Source organism: Callithrix jacchus, chromosome 5 (assembly GCF_049354715.1).
Source record: "Callithrix jacchus isolate 240 chromosome 5, calJac240_pri, whole genome shotgun sequence".
Lineage (NCBI taxonomy): Eukaryota > Metazoa > Chordata > Mammalia > Primates > Cebidae > Callithrix > Callithrix jacchus.
In genome coordinates, this window is record NC_133506.1 from 95,102,184 (window position 1) to 95,129,331 (window position 27,148).

The 27,148-nt window shown below is 36.7% G+C and overlaps 1 protein-coding gene and 1 pseudogene across 1 annotated transcript in view; one reads left to right on the forward strand and one right to left on the reverse strand.

The window, feature by feature from the left end:
• BRIP1 (BRCA1 interacting DNA helicase 1) overlaps positions 1-24,506 on the forward strand; it is a 180,310-nt gene extending 155,804 nt beyond the window's left edge. The window contains exons 17-19 of the mRNA XM_002806832.6: positions 5,062-5,144; positions 20,047-20,376; positions 21,953-24,506. Coding sequence (XP_002806878.3) covers positions 5,062-5,144; positions 20,047-20,376; positions 21,953-22,806 — 1,267 coding nt within the window. The 3' untranslated portion in view covers positions 22,807-24,506. The remainder of the gene's footprint in view (positions 1-5,061; positions 5,145-20,046; positions 20,377-21,952) is intronic.
• Positions 9,972-10,892, reverse strand: LOC103793150 (gem-associated protein 2 pseudogene; annotated as a pseudogene).
• Positions 24,507-27,148: the final 2,642 nt, after the last annotated feature.

Genomic DNA, 27,148 nt, shown 5'->3' on the forward strand with positions numbered 1-27,148 from the left:
CTTCAATCTAAAGGCAAAGTTTGGCTGAATGGATCAAAATAATGTGATATATGCTGTCTGCAAGAGAAACACTAAATAAAAAAACACAAATAAGTTGAAAATAAGGTGATGGGAAAAGACATATCATGCAAATAGTAAACAAAAGAGAGCTGGTTTGGTTACGCTAATATCAGACAAAATGGACCCTTAAAACAAAAAACTAATAGAGACAATGAACATTTTATAATGATAAAAAATGCCATTCTGCCTGCAATCCCAGCGCTTTGGGAGGCTGAGGTAGGCAGATCACTTGAGCCCAAGAATTCAAGACTAGCCTAGGTGACATGATGAAACCCTGTCTCTACTAAAAGTACAAAAAATTAGCGGAGTATATTAGCATGTACCTATTCTAGATATTCAGGAGACTGAGGTAAGAGAATCACCTGAACCAAGGAAGTTGAGGCTGCAGTGAGCCATGATCTCACTACTGTACTCCAGCCTGGGCAATTGGAGTGAGACCCTGTTTAAAAAAAAAAAAAAAAAAGCCATTCTCTCAAGAATGTATAACAAGTCTAAACATAATGCAGTTAACAAAAAGGCCCCAAAACACATCTAGCAAAAGTCAGAAATCAATGATTAAGTAATACTTGGAGACTTCCATACCCTAATCAACAATGGATAAAACAACAAGAAGGAAAATCAATAGAAAAGTATTGAACAAAATTACAAACCAACAACTACAAACAAACTGAACAGACATCTGTAGCACAATTCACCCAACAACAGGAGAATACACAGTCTTCTCAGGTGAAAATGGCACATTCTTCAGGATACACTGTACGTTAATCCATAAAATACAAGTTTCCGTAAATTTTAAGAGGTTGAAATCATTACAAGTGTTATTTCTGACCACAATGAAATGAACCAGAAATTAGTAATGGAAGGAAAAGTGGTAAAGTCACAATATGTGGAAATTCAATGACACGCTTTTAAACAACCGATGGGTCAAAGAATAAATCAGAAGAAAAATTGAAAAATACATTACGGTAAATGAAAATGTAAACACAGTGTCCCCAAATTTGGGGGATACAGTGAAAGTACTCCTCCCAGGTAAACTTAAAGCTGTAAACATCTACATTTTAAAAGAATAAACATCTGGAATCAATAATCTAACTTTCCACCTTAAGGAATTAGAAAAAGAAGAGCAAACTAAACCCAAAGCAAGGCAATCAAAGGAAATACAAGAGATTAGAAAGGAAATAAAAGAAATGGATAATTCAAAAAGCAATAGAGAATAACCAAGATAACAAAAGTTGATGTGTTGAAAAAAATCAACAAAATTGGCAGACCAAGACTGACCAAAGAAAATACAGAGAATAGTTTACTAAAATTAGAAATGAAAGAGAGGATGTTACTACCTTACAGAAATACAAAGGATTATAAGATAATGCCTTAAAAATTGTGTCACAACAAATTAGATAACTTAGGTTAAATGGGCAAATTCACAGATAGAAAGTACTGAGAATATATCAAGAAGAAATAGAATATCTTTTTTTTTTTTTTTTTTTTTTTTTTTTGAGACAGAGTCACTGTTGCCCAGGCTGGCACGCAATGGCATAATCTCGGCTCACTGCAATCTCTGACTCCCAGGTTCAAATGATTCTCCTGCCTCAGCCCCACCAAGTAGCTGGAATTACAGGTGCCTGCCACCATGCCTAGCTAATTTTTTTGTATTTTTAGTGGAGATGGGGTTTCATGATGTTGACCAGGCTGGTCTCGAACTTCTGACCTCGTGATCTGCCCACCTCAGCCTCCCAAGTAGCTGGGATTACAGGTACCCACCACCATTCCTGACTAATTTTTTGTATTTTTAATGGAGATGGGGTTTCATTATGTTAACCAGATTGGTCTTGAATTACAGCCATGAGCCACTGTGTCTGGCTGAAATAGAACATCTGAATAAATGTATAACAAGTAAAGATAGAATTTGTCATCAAAACACTTCCCCCTGCCTTTTTTTTTTTTTTTGAGATGGAGTCTCACTCTGTCACTCAGGCTGGAATGCAGTGGTTCAATCTCAGCTCACTGCAACCTCCATGTCCCAGGTTCAAGCAATTCTCCTGCCTCAGCCTCATGATCAAATGGCTTCTCTGGTGAATTCTGCCAAAACTTTACAGCAGAGTTAGCATTACAGCAGAGTTAGCATTAATCTTTTATTAACTTTACCAAAAAATAGAAGAGAAATATTTACCAACCCATCTATGTGGCCAGTATTACCTGATACTATTACGAGAAGACTGTACAGCAGTATTTCATATATCTATAGAAATAAAAGCCATTGACAGAATCAGCAACATACTAAAAGGAATATACACCATGACTAAGTAAGATTTATCCCAGCAATCCAAGATTGGTTCAACATACTTTATAAAATTAATTAATGTAATATACCATATTAAAAGAAGACCAAAACCACATGATCTTCTCAAGATGCAAAAAAAAAGCATAAAACAGTATTGAACACATTTTTTGTGGTAAAAATAACAAAGTGGGAATATCAGGTCATTTACTTAGCTTTAATGAGGTCATCTATGAAAAACTCACAGATAACATCACTTAATTATTAAAGACTGAAACTTTTCTCCTAAGTTCAAGATCACAACAGTGATTTTCACTCTCACCATTTATATTCAGTATTGTAGTGGAGATTCTAATCAGGGCAGTGAGACAAGAGGAAGGAAGATGCAGACCTGTTTTTATTTGCAAATGATATATTACACACAGAAAATTCTGAGAAATTCATTTTAACAATAACAACTGATAGGTTCAGCGAGGGTTCAGGTTACAAGACCAATATTAAAAAATCAATGACATTTTTATTTGCTAGCAGCCAAAAATCTAAAAATGAACTTCAGAACATATCATTTAAAATAACATCAGAAAGAAGAAAATACTTAGAAATATACTTAACTAAGGATTTGAAAGATCTGTATATGGAAAACTACAAAACATTATTGAAAGAAAATTCTAAATAAATGGAAAGAATCCCATGTTCATGGATTAGAAAACTTATTGTTAAGATATCAACACTCCCCTGTGTTGATATAGAGATTAAATACAATACTAGTCAAAATTCCAGCTGACTTTCTGGCAGAAACTGAGAAACTGATTCTAAAATTATTATGGAAAAGTAAGGAACTCAGAATAGTTAAAACAATCTTGAAAAAGAAGAACATACTAGGAGAACAAATAGTTTTCTACTTCAAATTTACAACAAAGCTACAATAATCAAGACTGTATTGTACTGGCATAAAGACAGATGGTGTAGATAAATGGGTAGAATTGAGGGTCTGTAAACAAATTCATACATCATATGATGCATTGATTTTTGGCAAGAGTCCCAAGACAACTCAAAGAAGATTAGTCTTTTCGACAGATGATGCTAGAACAACTGGATATCTATGTGCAAATGATGAAATTAGGCTCTTACCTCACACCATATACAAAAGTTAAAGTGGATCAAAAGAAAAAGACAAAAACAGAGGTATAAATTTTCTTGGCTTTGTATTAGGCAATAGTTTCTTCGATCTGCTATCAGAAGCATAAGCAACCAAAGAAAAAGTAGATAAGTTGGACTTTGTTATAATTTAAATTTTTGTTCTTCAAAGGACAGTATCAAGAAATGGAAAACTTACATATGGAGAAGATATTTGCAAATCATGTGTAGCAGGATCTAGTATCCAGAATATATAAAGAACTCTTATAATTTAATAATAAAAAGACAAAATAGGCCATTAAAATGGACCAATAATTTGAACAGACTTCTCCAAAAAAAGGATACACAAATGGCCAGTAAGCACATAAAAATGATGTTCAACATCATTGGTCATTAGGGAAATGCAAATCAAAACCATAATGAAATAACATTTCATACTTCCTAGTGTAGAGATAACTTTAGACGGGTATACAATAACAAGTGTTGGTGAGGATACAGAGATTTTGGAACCCTGGTACATAGGTTGTGGGGATGTAAAATGTGCAGCTGCTTTGGGAAACAGTATGGCAGTGTTTGAAAAAGTTAAATATTTACCATATGACTCACAATTCCACTTCTAGGTGTATGCCCAAGAGAATCAAAAACATGTAGTCATATAAAAATTTGTAACCAAATGTTTATAGCAGCATTATTCATAATAGCCAAAAAGTGGAAACATTAATTTATGAATGAAGTACTGGTAAATGATAGATAGATGAGTGAATCTTGGTAACATCATGCTCAGTGAAATATGCTAGATACAAAATGCTTCATATTGTATGATTTCAGTTAAATGAAATGTCCAGAATAGGTAAATCTCTAAGAACAGAAAAATTAATGGTTGGCAGAGGTAATGGGGAATAATTGGGATAATTTGAAGTAAGAGCTAGTGGGCACAGGATTTATTTGGGGTGGTGAAAATGTTCTGGGATAGACAAGTGGTATAGGTTATACAGCCTTGTAAATATACCAAAAACCATTGCATTGTACACTCTAAAATTGTTTTAATAATTATTAAAAAAATAAAAGTCTGTTTTTATTTTTTAATATATTTTTAAAAACTAGCAAATTGAATCCAACAATCTATAAAAAGAATAATACACTATGACTAGGAATGCAAGGATGATTCAGTGTTTGAAAATGAACCAGTGTAATCTACCATATTAACAGTCAAAAGAAAAATTACATGTTAATTGAATTTTTGAATATTTTTGGCAAAATTTAATGTTTACTCATGATGAAAAACTCTCATCAAACTAGTAAAAAGTACCTTTATATAAAACCTATAATTATTTATAATACTTAAGGTTTAAAAAAAAAAGGGTCTATGTGGCTAAGAATGCTCTTAGAAAATGTTTTCTATAATTTTCTTGAGTGCAAAATGAAATACAACATTTTAGGTGTAAGTTATCAGTATTTGGCAAAAGTAGGGAATTTTTAATACATCTACTTTGTTACATTGTATTGTGTAACTTCTATCACTTTTCTTATAATAGCAAGTTGTTTAAAGGCATATATAAAATTGATTTTCTCCCTATTTTTTGTAGATGTATTCGACACAGAAATGATTGGGGAGCTCTTATTCTAGTGGATGATCGTTTTAGGAATAACCCAGGTCGCTATATATCTGGTAAGATCTCAGCTGGGCCTAGAGTAAGAACTAGTAACAATCTTCATATTTTTGTTGTGATAAAAAACACATAACAAGATCTACCATCTTATTAAGTGCACAGTACAATATTGTTAATTGTAAGCACAGCATTGTATAGCAAGTATCTAGAACTTTTAAATCTTGCATAACTGAAACTTAAAATCGATTGAACAGCAATGCCCCATTCCCTCTCCCCTCAATCCCCTGGCAACCACCACTGTACTTTCTGCCTCTATTAGTTTGGCTAATTTAGATACCTCATATAAATTGAATTATGCAGTATTCTGTAACTGGTTAATTTCAGTTAGCATAATGTCCTTAAATTGTATATTGTAGTATCTGACAGGATTTCCTTCTTTTCAATGACTGCTTAATATTTTATTTTATGTATACATTATACCATTTTTTAAATCCATTCATCTGTCAGTAGACATTTAGGTTATTTCCACCTCATGGATATTGGGAACAATGCTGCAGTAGACATGGGAATGCAGATATCTCTTCAAGATCCTGATTTCAACTTTTTAAAATAACTACCAAGCATAGAATTGGTGAATTATCATAGTTCTAATTTTAATTTTTTGATTTGATACTGTTCTTCATAGCATCTGCAACATTTGACATTCCCACCAATAGCACACAAGGGTTTCAATTTCTCCATATCCCTGCTAACTCTTATTTCCTTTTTTTCTTGTTTCTCTTTTTTAAATTTCATAAAGGCTATCCTACATGATATGATATGATAGCTCATTGTGGATTTGATTTCCATTCCTCTGATGATTAGGATTGTTAAGCATCTTTTCTATTGTTAGCCAAATCATATGTCTTCCTTGGAGAAATGTCTTTTCATTTGCTCATTTTTTAATTAGGGTATTTGGATTTCTTTGTGTATCTGTTTTTTTGGTTTGGTTTTTGGTGTGTATATTTGTTTGTTGCTATTGAGATATAGGAGTTTCTTATATATTTTGGAGACGTACTCCTTATCAGATATGATATATGCTTTGCAAATATTTTCTCCCATTCTGTAGATTGCTGATTATTTACTTTGCTGCACAGAAGTTCTTTAGTTCAATGTTGTCTTCCTTGTCTATTTTTGCTTATATTGCCTATGTTTTTGGTGTCATATCCAAACAATTGTTGCCAACATCAAGACTGGATAATTTATTAAGATAAGAGGTTTATTTGGCTGATCGTTCTGCAGGCTGTACAAAAATCATGGCATAAGCATCTCCTTCTGATGAGGGCCTCAGAAAGTCTACAATCATAGCAGAAGGTAAAGGGAAAGCAGGCACATCACATAGCTAGAGAGTGACCAAGAGAGAGGAGAGGAGATCTCATGTGAACTAATTAGAGGAAGAATTCACCCATTACCACAGGAGGGCACTAAGCCTTTCATGGGGGGATCTGTTCCCATGAACCACACACCTCTCACTATGACATTGGGGAACACATTTCAATATGAGCTTTGGAGGAAACAACCAAACAACACATTTCCTCACCTATGACATTGGGGAACACGTATCAACCTGAGCTTTGGCGGAAACAACCAAACCATATCAATCCCCATTGACACTCTTGTTGAAGATCCGCTGACCATATATGTATGGATCTTTTTCTGGACTCTCTATTATGTTCCATTGGTTTATATGTTTTTCTTTATGCCAGTATCATACTTTTTTGATTACTACAGGTTTGTAATATATTTTAGAATCAGGAAGTATGATGCCTGCACTTTTATCTTTTTTCTCAAGATTCTTTTGCCTATTTGTAGTCCTTTGTGGTTCCATATAAATTTAGATTGCGGCTGGGCATGGTGGATCATGTCTGTTATCTCAGTACTTTGGGAGGCTGAGGTGGGTAGATTGTGAGGTCAGGAATTCGAGACCAGCCTGGCCAACATGGTGAAACCCCATCTCCACTAAAAATACAAAAATTAGCCAGGCATGGTGGTGGGTACCTGTAGTCTGAGCTACTTTTGAGGCTGAGGCAGGAGACTCCCTTGAATGCAGGAGGTGGAGTTTGCAGTGAGCTGAGATAGCACCACTGCATTCTAACCTGGGCAACAGAACAAGACTCCATCTAGAAAAAAAAAAAAAGATTGCTTTCAGTAGCATGGACATTCTAACGATATTAGGTCTTCCAATCTGTGAACATGGGTTGTCTTTCCATTTATTTGCATTATCTTCATTGTTTTTCAGGAATGTTTTATAATTTTCAGCGCACAAGTTTTTTGCCTCCTTAGTTGTTTATTCCTAGGTATTTTATTATTTTTGTTGCTATTATAAATGAGTTTATTTCCTTAAATTCTTCTTTTGATTGTTTTTAGTATATAGAATTGCAAGTGATTTTTGTACATTGATTTTTGTATCCTGCAACTTTACTGGATTTATTAGTCCTAACATTTTTTTTTTAATCTTTAGGGTTTTCTATATAAAAGATCATGTCATCTGCAAGGAGAGATCATTTGAATTTATTCTTTTTCAAATTGGATTCCTTTTATTTTATTTTCTTGCCTTACAGTCTGGCTAGGACTCTTCGTACTAAGTTAAATAGAAGTAGTGAGAATGAACATCCTTGCTTTGTTCCTGGTCTTAAAAGCTTTTCATTTTTTGATTTTTGAAGAAACATGCTTTGATTCCTTTCTCATTTTTCTTTTGTGTATCTTCTATAGATGTTTCCTTTGTGGTTACCTGAGACTTACATAAAACATAGTTACAACAATATTTTCAGCTAACAAGTTAATTTCAATTGTATAAAAAAACCCTACACCTTTACCTTTCCCCATCACATTTTATTATTAAAGTCAAAATTATACCCTTTTATATGTGTATCCAATAACATATTATTATAGTCATTTTCATACCTTGTTTTTTAACTTCTGTATGGAATTAAACATGATTTATGTGCCACTGTTGTTATGTTAAAGTATTCTGTATTTGTGTACACTTTTAACTTCATGAGCAAACGTTATACTTTCATGTTGCTGTTTAGCGGGCTTTCTTGAACATATCTTGAAGGCAAATTTAGTAGTGAAGTCCCTCAGCTTTTGTTTATCTGGAAAAGTTTTTACCTCTTATTCATTTTGATAGATGGTTTTACCAGATATAATATCCTTCACTGGCAAGTTTTTTCTTTTAGCACTTTGAACACGTCATTTCACTTCCTTATGGCTGGCAAGGTGTCACCTGAGAAATCTTTTTTTTTTTTTTTTTTTTGAGACGAGGTCTTACTCTGCCACCCAGGCAGGAGTGCAGTGGTGTGATCATGACTCACTGCAGCCTCAGCCTCCAAGGCTCAAGTGATCCTCCCACCTCAGCCTCCTAAATAGCTGGGACTACAGGCATGTACCACCACATCTGGCTAATTTTTAATTTTGTTTTTTTTTGTTTTTTTTTTTAGAGATGAGGTCTCACTATGTTGCCCAGGCTAATCTCAAACTCCTCGGCTCAATCTCAACTTCTACCTCTGCCTCCCAAAGTGTTGGGATTATAGGCATGAGCCTTCATACTTAGCATGTTGACAGTCTTATGGGACTTCACTTGTATATGACAAGTTGCTTTTCTCTTGCTGTTTTCTAATTTCTATTTTTTTCTTTGACTTTTGACACTTTGATTATAACGTGTCTTGGTACCGACTTTTGGGTTCATCCTGTTCAGGTTCATCCTGTTCAGGTTCATTGGGCTTCATGTATTTGGATGTCATTTTCCTCCCCCTAGGTTTATTAAGTTTTTGGTCATTATTTCTATGAATAAGCTTTCTGCTTCTTTCCCTCTTTATCTTTCTAGGACTCCCAGAATGTGTATATTGGTCAGCTTGATGGTGTCCCATAACTCCTTTAGGCTTCACTTTCTTTTTCCATTTTGTTTTTTCCTTTTTGCTTCCCTGACTAGATGATTTCAAATGACTTTTCTTCAAATTTCCTGATTCTGAGCACTTTGGGAGGCTGAGGCGAGTGAATCACTTGAGGTCAGGAGTTCGCGACTAGGCTCGCCAACATGGCGAAATCCCGTCTCTACTAAAAATATAAAAATTAGCCAGGCATGGTGATGCATGCCTGTAGTCCCAGCTATGTGGGAGGCTGAGGCAGGAGAATCACTTGAACTCGGGAGGTGGAGGTTGCAGTGAGCCAAGAACACGCCATTCTACTCCAACCTGGGTGACAGAGCAAGATTCCATCTCAAAAGATAAAATAGGGCCGGGCACGGTGGCTCAAGCCTGTAATCCCAGTACTTTGGGAGGCCGAGACGGGTGGATCACGAGGTCAAGAGATCGAGACCATCCTGGTAAACATGGTGAAACCCCGTCTCTACTGAAAATACAAAAAATTAGCTGGGCGTGGTGGCACGTGCCTGTAATCCCAGCTACTCAGGAGGCTGAGGCAGGAGAATTGCCTGAACCCAGGAGGCAGAGGTTGCAGTGAGCCGAGATCGCGCCATTGCACTCCAGCCTGGGTAATGAGCGAAACTCCGTCTCAAAAAAAAAAAGATAAAATAAAATAAAACAAATTTCCTGATTCTTCCTTCTACTCGATCAAGTCTGCTGATGAACCCCTCTAGTGAATTTTTTAGTCCAGTTACTGCATTTTTTTAGCTCCAAAATCTGTTTAGTTCTTTTTTCTGTTCTTTTTTTTTCAATAAAATTTTATATGTATATCAGCAAATAACAAAACAAAAAATGAAAACAATAAAAGAACAAAACAGCACTAGGAACCTATGTAAAATTTCAGCATACAATTTCTATACAAGCTGCTTGATTACGTAAAACTGTTTAAATTGTTCATTAAAAACTGGGATTTTCCATTGATATTTCAGATATTCAAATCAATACAACCTATATTCTGAGTATCAATCTGAAATGTGCAGGTAAAGATGTGAGCCCTTCACACAGTGTTGAAGATATGTTGCAATCTGTACTTGAATTGGCATTGCTTTCCTCAGAGTGAGGCTGCCTTCATGAGAAATATCTTCTATCCCTGAGAGATCAGCTACATCAAGATGGCTCATCACCTAAATCATGCTGGTCAAAATACCTGCTAACCAAGCAGATTAATAAATTCAGAGCAGGAACCCTCTCATCATCTTTGCTATCCACTAAGAGCCTCACTTCAGAGCACCTTCTTGCAAGCTGCCGAATCAGTGAATGAGCCTCAGATAATAAAGGCTTTTCAAGACAAGCCAATAAAGCATAAAGTCATCTTCCCAATTTCGGAGTAAAGTCTCTTTTCCAAACCAATTACTCAGATATTCCAAGACACTAGTTATTGTTGCCTGATTCATTCTGCTAACAATACTAAGCAAGGGAGGAAAACCAATTTGTACATAATCTATTCCAGGACTTTCATTTGTGGCTGGTCCAACAGCACCATCAGCACATAACTTTTCACCCAGACAAAATTTCTTCCAGGCTTCTTCATCTTCAGATTTTGGCCTGGTCACATTACTGTCAAACTGTTGTGTTTTCCAGTGACTTCTATGTTTGTTCACATTCTGTCGAACAGTTGAAAACCGTGCCACTGGTTGCTGTTGCCAGTGAAGTGTTGGTGAATAACCTTCAGGGGCGGGTTGGCATCCTGAAAGAGAAATATTCACACTTTGCTTCCTTTTCAACTTCTTTGGGTCAATTTGAGCTACCACAACATCTGGACATTGAGCTGCTTCGATCCAGTAATAGCCGAGGCATCAACTCTTCCACTGCGGATTCGGCTGGTACCCATGCCATCGTTTTCAAACCAGCCCTTTTTTCTATTCTTTATCTTTGTTGAAATTCTTTTTTCTGTATTATTTTCTTGTGAGCATCATTTCAACAGTTATTCTAAATTCCTTGCAATGTAATTCATATACCTTATTTATTTTTTGGGTTGGTTTCTGGAGACTTATTTTGTTCATTTGACAGGGTTATTTTTTCCTTTTTCTTTTTGTTCCTTGTAACCTTGTATGGCATCCACACATTTGAAAAAACAGCCACCTCACACAGTGTTTACTGATTGCTTTTGTACAGGGAAAGACCTTCACTCATCAGTCCAGGTAGGCATTCTGGGAGCCTTTCAAACCTTTTCTGTGGATCTGTCTTCTTAGGACTCATCTGTATAAATTCCTTATTAGAAGTATTTGCCAGTTTTTTTTTTCTGGGTGTCATAACCTCTTGCTCCCACTGGTCTGTCTTGTATTGTGGGGCCTCTGAAGTAGCAGCATGCTGCCAGCTTTTTTTTTCTTTGGTTAGTCAGGGTCTCACTCTGTCACCCATGTTGGAGTGCGGTGGCACAATCTTGGCTCACTGCAACCTCGGCTTCGTGAGTTCAAGGGATCCTCCCACGTCAGTCTCCCAAGTAGCTGAGATCACAAGTGTGCACCACAATACCCAACTAATTCTTGTATTTTTTGTAGATTTGGGGTTTCACCCTGTTGCCCATGCTGGTCTCAAACTCCTGGGCTCAAGTGATCTGCCTGCCTTGGCCTCCCAAAGTGCTGGGATTTCAGGCATGAGCCAGCACTCCCGACTCTCTTTTGTTCAGTAGATTCCAGGCATATAGAGTATGCTAGGTCCGGTCAGTGCTCCATGACAAGCAAGACAGAAACCAGTCCCTGGACAGCTCCTTGAAAAGCCAAGATATTGGATGGACACTCCAGGCTTTTCTGTCCCACTGAGGGAGTGGTCGTCAAACTGTATGGACCTCTGTCTGTCACACTGTGGTTCCTGTGAAGCAGAAGCTTGCTGCAGCACTTTTGTTCTCAGTGGCCCCTGGCACGTAGGGTATACCGGCTCATGTCAGTTTTTCACTACAGGCAAGATAGAAGCCAGTCCCTCAGACAGCCCCCGGAAAAAAAAATAAGGTCCAGTATTCCTTTTTTTTCTCCCCAGGGAGAAGAAGCTAGGAGACAACTCCCAATCCCATGTTACTGTTCTGAGGTGGGGACCATGGCGAGAGGTTGCCATAAATTTTCCTACTCACATTGATGGAGCCAGTAGTGTCATTTTTTTCCCCACTCAAATCAACAAATGTGGCTATGGTTTTATCCAACAGTAAATAGTCCTTTCAGAGTCGATACTAGGAGTTATGAAAGAGCCATGGGATACACATATATCTTTATTATTACATTTTAGCTAAAAAATTCCTTTTATCATAATAAAGAGATTTTTTTTAAATTTTTTATTGCATTTTAGGTTTTGCAGTACATGTACAGAACTTGCAAGACAGTTGCATAGGTACACACATGGCAGTGTGTTTTGCTTCCTTTCTCCCCTTCACTCACATTTGGCATTTCTCCCCAGGCTATCCCTCCCCAGCTCCCCCCACTCTGGCCCTCCCCTTTTCCCCCCAATAAACCCCAGTGTTTGGTACTCCCTTCCCTGTGTCCATGTGTTCTCATTTTTCATCACCCGCCTATGAGTGAGAATATGCGGTATTTCATTTTCTGTTCTTGTGTCAGTTTGCTGAGAATGATGTTCTCCAGATTCATCCATGTCCCTACAAACGACACGAACTCATCATTTCTGATTGCTGCATAATATTCCATGGTGTGTATGTGCCACATTTTTCCAATCCAGTCTATCATCTATGGGCATTTGGGTTGATTCCAGGTCTTTGCTATTGTAAACAGTGCTGCAATGAACATTCGTGTGCATGTGTCCTTACAGTAGAACGATTTATAGTCCTTTGGATATATACCCAGTGATGGGATTGCTGGGTCAAATGGAATTGCTATTTCTAAGGCCTTGAGGAATCGCCACACTGTCTTCCACAATGGTTGAACTAATTTACACGCCCACCAACAGTGTAAAAGTGTTCCTTTTTCTCCACATCCTCTCCAGCATCTGTTGTCTCCACATTTTTTAATGATCGCCATTCTAATTGGCATGAGATGGTATCTCAACATGGTTTTGATTTGCATCTCTCTGATGACCAGTGATGATGAGCATTTTTTCATATGATTGTTGGCCTCATATATGTCTTCTTTCGTAAAGTGTCTGTTCATATCCTTTGCCCATTTTTGAATGGGCTTGTTTGTTTTTTTCCTGTAAATCTGTTTGAGTTCTTTGTAAATTCTGGATATCAGCCCTTTGTCAGATGGGTAAACTGCAAACATTTTTTCCCATTCTGTTGGTTGCTGATTCACTCTAGTGACTGTTTCTTTTGCCGTGCAAAAGCTGTGGAGTTTCATTAGGTCCCATTTGTCTATTTTGGCTTTTGCTGCCAATGCTTTTGATGTTTTGTTCATGAAGTCCTTGCCTACTCCAATGTCCTGGATGGTTTTGCCTAGATTTCCTTCTAGGGTTTTTATGGTGCCAGGTCTTATGTTTAAGTCTTTAATCCATCTGGAGTTAATTTTAGTGTAAGGTGTCAGGAAGGGGTCCAGTTTCTGCTTTCTGCACATGGCTAGCCAGTTTTCCCAACACCATTTATTAAACAGGGAATCCTTTCCCCATTGCTTGTTTTTGTCAGGTTTATCAAAGATTGTATGGTAGTAGATATGTTGTGTTGCCTCCGATGCCTCTGTTTTGTTTCATTGGTCTATATCTCTGTTTTGGTACCAGTACCATGCTGTTTTGATTACTGTAGCCTTGTAGTATATTTTGAAATCCGGTAGTGTGATGCCCCCCGCTGTGTTCTTTTTGCTTAGAATTGACTTGGCTATGCGGGCTCTCTTTTGCTTCCGTATGAAGTTCTGGTGGTTTTTTCCAGTTCTGTGTAGAAAGTCAATGGTAGCTTGATGGGGATAGTGTTGATTCTGTAAATTACTTTGGGCAGTATAGCCATTTTCACGATATTAATTCTTCCTAACCATGAACATGGAATGTTTCTCCATCTGTTTGTGTCTTCTCTTATTTCGTTGAGCAGTGGTTTGTAGTTTTCCTTGAAGAGGTCCCTTACGTTCCTTGTGAGTTGTATTCCTAGGTATTTTATTCTTTTTGTAGCAATTGTGAATGGCAGTTTGTTCTTGATTTGGCTTTCTTTAAGTCTGTTATTGGTGTAGAGGAATGCTTGTGATTTTTGCACATTGATTTTATATCCTGAGACTTTGCTGAAGTTGTTTATCAGTTTCAGGAGTTTTTGGGCTGAGGTGATGGGGTCTTCTAGGTATACTATCATGTCGTCTGCAAATAGAGACAATTTGGTTTCCACCTTTCCTATTTGAATACCCTTTATTTCTTTTTCTTGCCTGATTGCTCTGGCTAGAACTTCCAGTACTATATTGAATAGGAGTGGTGAAAGAGGGCATCCTTGTCTAGTGCCGGATTTCAAAGGGAATGCTTCCAGTTTTTGCCCATTCAGTATGATATTGGCTGTTGGTTTGTCGTAAATAGCTTTTATTACTTTGAGATACGTTCCATCGATACCGAGTTTATTGAGGGTTTTTAGCATAAAGGGCTGTTGAATTTTGTCGAATGCCTTCTCTGCGTCAATAGAGATAATCATGTGGTTTTTGTTTTGGGTTCTGTTTATGTGGTGAATTACGTTTATAGACTTAGGTCTGTTGAACCAGCCTTTCATCCCCGGGATGAATCCTACTTGATCATGATGGATAAGTTTTTTGATTTGCTGTTGCAATCGGCTTGCCAATATTTTATTGAAGATTTTTGCATCTATGTTCATCATGGATATTGGCCTGAAGTTTTCTTTTCTTGTTGGGTCTCTGCTGGGTTTTGGTATCAGGATGATGTTCATCTCATAAAATGATTTGGGAAGGATTCCCTCTTTTTGGATTATTTGGAATAGTTTCAGAAGGAATGGTACCAGCTCCTCGTTGTGTGTCTGGTAGAATTCGGATGTGAACCCATCTGGACCTGGGCTTTTTTTGTGTGGTAGGCTCTTAATTGCTGCCTCAACTTCTGACCTTGTTATTGGTCAATTCATAGTTTCAGCTTCCTCCTGATTTAGGCTTGGGAGGACATAGGAGTTCAGGAATTTATCCATTTCTTCCAGGTTTACTAGTTTATGTGCATAGAGTTGTTTGTCATATTCTCTGATGATGGTTTGAATTTCTGTGGAATCTGTGGTGATTTCCCCTTTATCATTTTTTATTGCATCTATTTGGTGGTTCTCTCTTTTCTTTTTTATCAGTCTGGCTAGTGGTCTGTCTATTTTGTTGATCTTTTCAAAAAACCAGCTCTTGGAATTTTTGATTTTTTTTGAAGGGATCTTCGTGTCTCTATCTCCTTTAGTTCTGCTCTGATCTTAGTTATTTCTTGTCTTCTGCTAGGTTTTGAGTTTTTTTGATCTTGCTCCTCTAGCTCTTTCAGTTTTGACAATAGGGTGTCAATTTTGGATCTCTCCATTCTCCTCATATGGGCACTTATTGCTATATATTTTCCTCTAGAGACTGCTTTAAATGTATTTCAGAGATTCTGGCATGTTGTGTCTTCGTTCTCATTGGTTTTGAAGAACTTCTTTATTTCTGCCTTCATTTCATTGTTTATCCAGTCAACATTCAAGAGCCAGTTGTTCAGTTTCCATGAAGCTGTGCGGTTCTGGGTCGGTTTCTGAATTCTGAGTTCTAACTTGATTGCGCTATGGTCTGAGAGACTGTTTGTTATGATTTTAGTTTTGCATTTGCTGATGAGTGCTTTACTTCCAATTATGTGGTCAATTTTAGAGTAGGTTTGATGTGGTGCTGAGAAGAATGTATAATCTGTTGATTTGGGGTAGAGAGTTCTGTAAATGTCTATCAGGTTTGCTTGTTCCAGGTCTGAGTTCAAGCCCTGGATATCCTTGTTGATTTTCTGTCTGGTTGATCTGTCTAATATTGACAGTGGAGTGTTAAAGTCTCCCATTATTATTGTGTGGGAGTCTAAGTCTCTTTGTAAGTCATTAAGAACTTGCCTTATAGATCTGGGTGCTCCTGTATTGGGTCCATATATGTTTAGGATTGTTAGCTCTTCTTGTTGTATCGATCCTTTTACCATTATGTAATGGCCTTCTTTGTCTCTTTTGATCTTCGTTGCTTTAAAGTGTATTTTATCAGAGATGAGAATTGCAACTCCAGCTTTTTTTTGTTCTCCATTTGCTTGGTAAATCCTCCTCCATCCCTTTATTTTTAGCCTTTGTGTATACTTGCATGTGAGATGGGTTTCCTGGATACAGCACACTGATGGGTTTTGGATTTTTATTCAGTTTGCCAGTCTGTGTATTTTGATTGGTACATTTAGGGTTAATATTGTTATGTGTGAATTTGATAGTGCCATTTTGATGCTATCTGGCTGTTTTGCCCATTAGTTGTTGTAGATTCTTCATTATGTTGATGCTCTTTAGCATTTAGTGTGATTTTGGAATGGCTGGTACTGGTTGTTCCTTTCTATGTGTAGTGCCTCTTTCAGGAGCTCTTGTAAAGCAGGACTAGTGGTGACAAACTCTCTGAGTACTTGCTTGTTCTCAAAGGATTTTATTTTTCCTTCGCTTATGAAGCTCAATTTGGCTGGATATGAAATTCTGGGATGAAAGTTCTTTTCTTTAAGGATGTTGAATATTGGCCCCCACTTTCTTCTGGCTTGTAGGGTTTCTGCCGAGAGATCTGCTGTGAGTCTGATGGGCTTCCCTTTGTGGGTGACCCGACCTTTCTCTCTGGCTGCCCTTAGTATTTTCTCCTTCATTTCAACCTTGTTGAATCTGACGATTATGTGCCTTGGGGTTGCTCTTCTTGCAGAATATCTTTGTGGTGTTCTCTGTATTTCCTGCATTTGAGTGTTGGCCTGTCTTGCTAGGTGGGGGAAATTTTCCTGGATAATGTCCTGAAGTGTATTTTCCAGCTTGGATTCATTCTCTTCGTCACATTCTGGTACACCTATCAAATGTAGGTTAGGTCTCTTCACATAGTCCCACATTTCTTGGAGACTTTGTTCATTCCTTTTTGCACTTTTTCCTCTGATCTTGGTTTCTCATTTTATTTCATTGAGTTGATCTTCGACTTCTGATATTCTTTCTTCTGCTTGGTCAATTCGGCTGTTGAAACTTGTGCATGCTTTGCGAAGTTCTCGTATTGTGTTTTTCAGCTCCTTCAATTCATTCATATTCCTCTCTAAGTTATCCATTCTTGTTATCATTTCCTCAAATCTTTTTTCAAATCTTTTTTCAAGGTTCTTAGTTTTTTTGCATTGATTTAAAACATGTTCTTTTAGCTCACAAAAGTTTCTCATTATCCACCTTCTGAAGTCTAATTCCGTCATTTCGTTACAGTCATTCGCCGTCCAGCTTTGTTCCCTTGCTGGTGAGGAGTTTTGGTTTATTGTAGGAGGCGAGGTGTTCTGGTTTCGGGTGTTTTCCTCCTTTTTGCGCTGGTTTCTTCCCATCTTTGTGGATTTATCCACCTGTCGTCTGAGTAGTTGCTGACTTTTCGATTGGGTCTCTGAGTGGACGCCCAGATTGTTGATGATGAAGTACTTCTGTTACTTGGTTTTCCTTCTACCAGTCTAGCCCCTCCACTGTACGACTGCTGAGGTCCACTCCAGGCCGTGCTTGTCTGGGGTGCACCTATAGCGGCTGCGGAATAGTGAGGGATGCTACCAGTTTCTTTTTCTGCTATCTTTGTCCCAGAATGATGCCTGCCAAATGTCAGTCTTCTGGATATAGAGGGGTCAGGGAGCTGCTTGAGGAGACAGTCTGTACTTTGTAGGAGCTCAAGTGCTGATCTGTGAGCCCTGTTGTTCATTCAGGGCTGTTAGGCTGCTACGTTTAATTCTGCTGCAGGAGAACTCATAAAAAAACCCTTTTTTTCTCAGATGCTCTGTCTCGGGGGGTTGGGGCTTTCTTTGTGAATGTCTGTTGCGCTGTCCTGCCCAGCTAGGATGCAGTCTAGTCACTATTTGCCTGCCAAGGCTCCGCCCTGCTGGTGTGAGGTCCGCCCTGTTGCTGCAGGCTCTGCCCTGCTGCTGCGGTTTCCGCCCTGCTGCCATGGGCTACGCCCTGCGGCGGAGTCTCTCTGTTGTGGTGGATTGCCTCGGCAATGGCAGGCTGCGTCAGCAATGGGCGTGTACCTCAATAGGGGCTGATTGCCTCGGTAATGGTGGGCGCCCCTCCCCCACCAAGCTGCACCGTCCTGGGTTCAGCTGTGCCCGCAGTAAAACTCTCCGCCTGGAGAGTTTGGAATCGCCGTTTTGTTTGTCCCACTGTGCTACCCCAAACACCGTCTCCTTGGAATCTCCTGGCCTGGCTCACTGTCCAAGTCCCGTTCAGCCAGATAGATATGCCAATCTGCCCTCTCAAGTCTCAGATTGCTGGTTCAACAGGGCTCCCGGACCAGTGCGCTTTGTGCGGAGCGCTGTGGAGCGCTGCTGCGCTACAGCACCGGCCGCCGGCTGCACCCCTGCCGGCTGCACCAGCCAAAACCTCTGCCTGGCATCCCACGTCTCTTTTATACCTGGGAATTTCCCCGTTCTGTGGGCATCAAAGATCGTCTGGAAATGCAGTCCTGACTCCCCCTCCGCACATTCACCAAGAGCTTCAATCCTGGGTTGTTCTCACTGTGCCATCTTGAGTGCTTCCTAATAAAGAGATGTTAAATTTTGTTTTAGATTAGCTGTGTGTGGATGTGGACTCAACCTTTTCAGTCAGAGCCTAATTACTGCATTTAGTTTGATATTAAAACATAAATATCTGGATTAATACAGAAAAGATTGCCTTGTTTTATTATCTTTTTCCACGTAAAGTGTGCAGTAGGATAGGTCAAACTAAAGGCTGAGTGCTGGTGTCTAGTCAGCAGGTCGAGCTCAGCTTCTTTCAAGTTTTCAAAAGCAGACAATGATATTTTACACTGAAAAGGTTTTCTTTGAGTATAAAAAGGTTGAAATGAAAAGGTAAATATAGTACTAAAATTCTCATTTTTATTTACTTATTTCTTTTTTCGAGACAGGTCTTACCCTGTTGCCAGGCTGGAGTGCAGTGGCATGATCACTGCCACCTCAAACTCCTGGCCTCAAGTGATCTTCCCACCTTAGCCTCCCAAAATCCTGGGATTACAGGTGTGAGCCACCATACCCAGCCTATAAATTCTTAATGTTAGAGAATTTCACATATTTATATGGTCTGATCATATTCCCCAAATGAACAAAATAAAGAACTTCAAGGGAAATGGCTTATATAAAAATTTTTTAGTTTTAAAATCTGGAACTTAAATGTTTACCCTATAGTGACTTTTAAAACTAATTCCTCTAAAAGATGATGCTAGTTTTAGTAATGTTAGCAGGGAATATTTATTTTGTAAAAGTCCAAATACCTGATTTTGAATTTCATTTGGAAGTGTGTTGTACTAGAAAACACCTTAAACTCTTGTTTCATTTTTATGCAGTTTTTATATGTCACAGGTCAAATCATATCCTTTATAACTTGATTATATATTAAAAAGAATTATATAATAATTCAGAAGGGATATCATTTGCCCATTAGACAGTCTTATTTCTTTCACCTCCAGAATGATTTAAGATATATTTGGAATTGGTGGAGGAAGGGAACAAAAAAAATTGAAACTAGAATCTTGAATTTATTTTTGCAAAAGGAGTAAGATTTGGAAAATTAAAATGAAAAGTTGTGTTGTTTACAACTTCTAGTTTCCCTACCAAAAAAATAGGCAATTTTTTTTGGGAATTATGATGAAATTAAATATTTTGTGTTTACCAGTTATTCTTAACCAGAGAATATGTTTTCCCTTCTCTACCTTACTTCCACTGCCTTCTTTTTCTCTCCATTTGACAATTACTGCCTATAAAAAGAATGTTATTGATAAAGGAGTGTATTGTACATATGAAATAAAATTGCTGAACTGCAGAAAAAAACATATCAAGAACCATTCTGTATATTGAAATTACAAATTAGATTACTTCACTAGAAAAAGTGTTAGCATGTAATATTTTAATAACCAACCAAATTTTCCCCTGGGTTTACTTTTTTCTGTAGGACTTTCTAAATGGATACGGCAGCAGATTCAGCATCATTCAACCTTCGAAAGTGCCCTGGAGTCCTTGGCCGAATTTTCCAAAAGGCGTCAAAAAGTTCTTGATGTATCCATAAAGGACAGAGCAAATATACAGGACAATGGGTCCACACTTGAAGTGACCTCTTTAATGGACAGTACCCCAACTTATTTATTGGAAGCAGCAAGTCATCTATCACCAGAAAATTTTGTGAAAGATGAAGCAAAGATGTGTGTCCAGGAACTACAGTGTCCTGAAATCATTACTAAAAATTCACCTCTACCAAGTGGCATCATCTCCAGAAAGGAGAGAAGTATGAGAAGTTCTGCCCGTTTACCTTTGATGGAGAAGTCTTTCATTGTATTTAGTGAAATGATATTTATTTGGGTATAGATTAATTTCCTTAAATATGGTTGTTTATAATACAAGGTGTTATCATAAAGTAGTGAAACAGTATGATGTATTGTAATGGAAACAAACATTTGTCAGGAGACCAGAGCGTATTTTCTGGTTTTCCACTAACTGGCTTTGCCACTTACTACCTTTGTGATCATGAGCAAGTCATTTGACCTTTTTGAGTCATAATAGGAAAAAAAATGCCTACCTAGCTATCCCTTCAGGTGGGGTTGTAAAGGTCAAGATTATAAATATCACAGGATTGTAAAGTACTATATAAGTGGTAAAGATGTTATTCTAAAGGCTATATAAAAATTTGACCTAATTTTTTAATATAGATACTTCTATATGAAGTTCTTTTTCTATATAGATAGTTCTCATGAACTTACTTATTTTTAGGAGATAAGAGGCATTTAAGTGATGAAAAATAATATTTTAAAATATTTTAGAAATAATCATCTGTATCAGATTGGCAAACTGTGGCCCATGGGCCAAATTTGGCCTGCTGCCTGTTTTTGTAAATAAAGTTTAATGAAATGTCATGCCCATTTATTTATATATTGCAGACAACAGCAGAGTTGAGTATGTGTGTGTATTGCACTAGAACAGCATAACTGAATAGGTGCAACAGATATACTATGGCCCACAAAGCCTAAAATATTTACTATCTGGCCTGTAACAATAAGGTTTGCGAAATTCTGGTTTATACCATTGGATATAATTTCAGTTGTTTTAATTCATATATCTGAGACAGGCAGATCACCTGAGATCAGGAGTTTGAGACCAGCCTAATAAACAATGTGGTGAAACACCATCTCTACTAAAAAAAAAAAAAATACAAAATTAGTTGCGCGTGGTGGTGGGTGCCTGTAGTCCCAGCTTTTCAGGAGGCTGGGGCAGAAGAATCATTTGTAACTGGGAGGCGGAGGTAGCAGTGAGCCGAGATCACGCCGTTGCACTCCAGCCTGGGTAAAAAGAGTGAAACTCTGTCTCAGAGAAAAAAAAAAAATTTAAACATTTATTTTGTAGTATATATTTATAAATGTCATAGTGAATTCAAATAACTTAGCCTTATAATTGTCACCTTCCTTATTTATTAAATAAAATAATTAGTCTAGGTAAGCTTTTCTCAGTCACTGGTTAGTGGATTTTCAAGGCAAATGTTTATAGCCTGTTCCTTCCTTTACTCAGCCCTCTTCCTCTTCCCTTTTACTCCTTCTTTCCTCATTTATTCATGAGTTTCCTGGTGTGGAATTTTATAGTTTACCAGACAGCATTATAACTTGGGCTAGGAAACACTTAGAGACCTAAAATTTCTTTCAGAGTTAATATTTCGTTCCAAGATTAAAAATCCACTAGTGTTCATCGGGGGCTCTAAGTTATGTATCCTATACAGTTATTGAGGTATTTCTAATAAATAATTATTTTAACTTAACAATTATTATGTTGGCTAGGAGCAGAAAGTTAAAGCTCTTAAATTCTTGTATTCTTAGATGATCCAGTATTCCTGGAAGAGCCTGTCCAAGCAATGAAAGCAGAAAAAATTGTGATTTCCAGATCCACAAGCCCAACTTTTAACAAACAAACAAACAGAGTTACTTGGTCCAGCTTTAATTCTTTGGGACAGTATTTTACTGGTAAAATACCAAAGTCAACACCTGAGCTCAGGTCATCAAAGAATATTGCCTCAAGTCCTCCCAGTTTCAAAACAGAAAAGATGGAAAGTAAAACTGTTTTGCCATTCACTGATAAATGTGAATCCTCAAATCTGACAGTAAACACATCATTTGGATCATGCCCTCAGTCAGAAACCATTATTTCATCATTAAAGATTGATGGAACCCTTATTAGAAAAAATCATCCCGAATATCCTCTCTGTTCTGAAGAAGCCCTAGATCCAGACATTGAATTGTCTCTAGTAAGTGAAGAAGATAAACAATCCACTTCAAATAGAGATTTTGACACAGAAGCAGAAGATGAATCTATCTATTTTACACCTGAACTTTATGATCCTGAAGACACAAATGAAGAAAAAAATGACCAAGTCGAAACTGATAGAGGAAACAGATTGGCTAACAATTCAGATTGCATTTTAGCTGAAGACCTTTTTGAAATTAGAACTATAAAAGAAATAGATTCAGCCAGAGAAGTGAAAGCTGAGGATTGCACAGATACAAAGTTGAATGGAATTCTGCATATTGAAGAAAATAAAATTGATGACATTGATGGTAATGTAAAAACAACTTGGATAAATGAATTGGAACTGGGAAACACTCATGAAATAGAAATAAAGAACTTTAAACCATCTCCTTCCAAAAATAAAGGTATGTTTCATAGTTTTAAGTAATAATACTTAACTTTCAAGCTGTAAACATATGCCATCATGCTTCTGTTAAACTCTGTTGTAAGAATTTGTATATTAAATAAGTGGAATACTTTTGAAAAAACTTTTATATTCAGAAATGTAAATTTTATTCTTGAGTTTTGATAATTCATACAAAATATTTTCCTCTAATAAGTCTTCCTTAGCTAAATGCAATTTAAAATTAAAGATATTTAGAGTTTTCTGGGGCACTTTAAGTTTCATGTAAATATTTGTATTAGGTGATTCTCTTCATCCATTTGTTTTCATAGTGATACATACATAAAATACATTTGTTTATCATATTGATAAATAGCAGTCTAATCTGGTCACACCTCAGTCATATTTCACTATAGATTTTACCTCAGAGCAGTCCGAGACTTTTTTAGAGATCACCATTTGTCTCGAAAGGTTTATTTCTGCCTACGTAAAAGTAATTAAGAGAAATTAAGAAAGTAGTATGCATTTTTAATTGAAATTGTTTTACATTATTTGTATAATAAACCTAAAATAAAACATGTCATAAATTAATATAAGGATATGCCAAATGAAGTATTCCAAATTTTCTATTCTAATTATTTAGCTTCATCATCATTATGGAAAAAAATATTAGATCCTACCTAGTATTATATATTTTCCCTAATGGATCAGTGAGTAACAAGTACCAAACACTAGATTAGAAGGTAATTTCTACATTATTTAAAAAGTGTGAAACAATTTCTCCCCTCTGGTATTGTTCTAGCATAAGCTTTAGTTACGCAATGATTAAGATAGAAAACTTTATATATAAATTTGATAAGCAAACCCACATTTATAGCTGCAGCCAAAATATGTTTCCTTAGAGCACAGTAATCCCTTCTGTGAATTTTGACCTTGTTTGTGTTTTTATGAATGAAGCTATATGTCTGATCAAAAATTATTATAAAAGAGGTCTCTGACATCATTCTAAAAATACATTCACTGATCTTTTTCTAAGAAACATCCTTTATTTACTGGGTATTAGGACTTTTTGTGAGTAATTTGAGTTGAAATTTTATGAGCTACTCAGGGCCTATTATTTTCAAGTCAGAATTCCCAGTAAGGATTTATTTTACATTTCATTTGGATAAGTGAATTATTATGTAGGCATGTGTTTGCTTTCATTTTGAGACATTTAGATTTATACAGCTTGTTTCCATAGATAGCATTTGATGTTACAACTCTAAGCATAGTTCAAAGACATTTAAATTGACAATTTACCAGTTAAAGAATTTAGAATATATTAGATCCCATCTAGTATTACAATTTTTTTCTAGTTGATCATTGAGCAATAAGTACCAAATACTAGTTTAGAGGGTAATTTCTACATTGTTTTGAAACAATTTATCTCCTCTGGTATTACTCTTAAACCACAGATAGGGATAGAAGGGTAGTGGAACACATGAATACCTGGTAGAAGACAAGAGACTTGGGCTCTGTATGTGGTGCTGCCTCTAATTTGCTAAGTCATATTGGCAATCACCACACCCTTCAGGGAATTAGTTTCATCTGTAAAATGCAGAAGTTAGCACTATAAAATCATACAAATTTCTTTGTGCTTTAAGAATCTGTAACTTAAAGGAATGTCTGCTGATATTATTCTGAGTCAATTTTCATTTGCTTTTGTTCCAGAACGCTTAAAATAAAATATAGTATTTCATAAAAAAGGTAAAATGGTTCTTACTCATTTACATTTAGGGAACAGTGGTGTTGTGGTTTGGCTGTGTCCCCACCCAGATCTCATCTTGAATTGTAGTTCTCATAATCCCCACATGTTGTGGGAGGGACCCAGTGGGAGGTAATTGAATCATGGGGGCGGTTGCCCTCATGCTGTTCTTGTGATAGTGAATTCTTATGAGACCTGATGATTTTATAAGGGGCTTTCCCCTGCTTCGCTCTCATTCTTCTGTCTCCTGCTGCCCTGTGAAAAGGTGCCTTCCACCATGAGTGTAAGTTTCCTGAGACCTCCCCAGTCATGTGAAACTGTGAGAAAATTAAACCTCTTTCCTTTATACATTACCCAGTCTCCAGTATGACTTTATTAGCAGCATGAAAACAGACTGGTACAGATGATATGACTATGTGCATAATAACTTGGAAAGCTAGATATTTGTTTTTACAATGCTACAATTAAAACATTTTGAGATTACCTTTAGAACTGGTAAATGACATGAGAAAATTAAGTATATTATTTTATAGTCATTTCTTAGTGTTATTACCCAACTTGATCTCAAATGCTTTTCCCTTTCCCTAGATAGATATGTTTTTGTTTGTTTGTTTTAGACAGAGTCTTGCTCTGTCACCCAGGCTGGAGTGCAATGGCATGATCTCGGCTCACTGCAACTTCTCATGTCTCAGCCTCCTGAGTAAATAGGATTACAAGTGCACACCACTGCACTGGACTAATTTTTTGGGACGGGGTTTCACCATGTTGGCCAGGCTGGTCTTGAACTCCTGACCTCAAATGATCCACCCACCTTGGCCTCACAAAGTGCTGGGATTGCAGGTGTGAGCCACCGTGCCAGCCTAGATACTTTCTATTCTTTCCAAAATTTAAGTCTCTTGGAAGCTAAAAATTTTCATTACTGAGAATGTATATAGAAATGTGCCACAAGCTTTTAGTAATTTCAAAAGGTGTTTCAGTTAATTTATATAATGATGTCACTGTTGAAGCAGGTGTATATTCTTCTCAGATAATGACTTTGACCAAGATGATATTCCAAGAAGTAAACTACTGGCCTTTATAGAGTAGGATGTAGGCCATTTTCATTACTGATAACATACTTTTTAAAGAAATATTTATAGAGTTAAATAAGTTAAAACATACAAAAGCTTTTAAAAGAGCATCTGGCACATTGCAAGTCATTCATTATTAATGAGTAGATGAATCATATCTGGAGTGTACCCTTGCTCTATATGATATATAGATATATAGATGATAGACTTGACAATAAAGAGTTCTTAGAGGAAAGAAAAATTATTTGGCTGGTTTATTTTTTAAGCTTTTGAGATACATAAGGTAGACATTGTTTATCAGATAATTTATGGGACACATTCAATGCATATGAAATAATTATCTAATACGGAATTTATTCAAGGACTGAAAGTATATAGAACACACAGGCTGCAAACCAGGAAAACTACCAGTTGGAGAAAGGGCTTTATTCGTGGAAGAAAGGTACAATGTAAAGAGCAGATGTTTCATGACTTGATTAAATTGTTTAAAGCTTTCTAGAATTGTGTTACAAACTATTACTATGTTTCTATTCACTTAGTTATTACATGGTTTTAAATTTGACACTGTGTCTAAGTTTATATAAGGCTTTGTTATTCTTACTTTCTATTTAAAATATTAATTTTAACAAAAAGCTTTCCCCCATTATTTTTCTGCAATTGGGCTTTTTTTTGTATTACTTTCCTATAATAAAACACATTTAAAATATTTAATTTCATGAAATCAAAGTACCTGTTATAAAATCACTTGAAAGGCCGGTTATCGTGGTCATCTCTAAGTGATGGCATTCTTTCTGTATTTGATTACCAAACAATTATTCTTGCACATGCTCTTTTAAACCTCAAATTTCTCAATGAGTTACACAAGAATTTAACCTTTATGAATTGTCGGTGATTTATTGTCTATTTCCGTAGGTAAATGTGGTCAATTTTTCATAAATAGATAGTAGTGATGAAAGTTTTGATAATCAAAACAATTTTTAAGACCACATCAAACAATGTGTGTGAGGAAGCTAAAACCTTAGTGTAAAATAACTACAGAGCTATGAAACATACAATAAAGAACATTACTTCAGGACACAGAAATTTGGAAAAGTGACCAAGGCTTATGATCCTCTAGCCCTAAATGATTTTCATGTCTCAAAAAAAAAATTTGTTTCTTAAGTTGCATTTGATAGAACCATTAGCTGCCTAGCTTCCTGTACTCCACAATGGAGCCTTGTTACAACATATATGGGATCTGAGCCAGTGGATCACCTTATTGGTAAGACCACCTTATAATGAGGTGCTTTCAGTAACTAAGCGCTCTTGGACCAGGTCCAAAACAACCCATCTTACACCAAATTCCACTCTGTAATAAACAAGTTTCAATATATTAGAAAGAAAACAAAAGGTATATGAAATTTACTGTTCCCAGAAGTTAACCTTTGAAAACCTAATGGTAAATACTGATTAAAAGTAATGTGTAACAAGGCATAATTAGGTAGATATTTTAGTATGTTTTATAATAACTTTGTATTTTCTTGGCTCAGTCTTCCGTTTTTTGGGAATTTATATTATTTTGATTACCTTAATG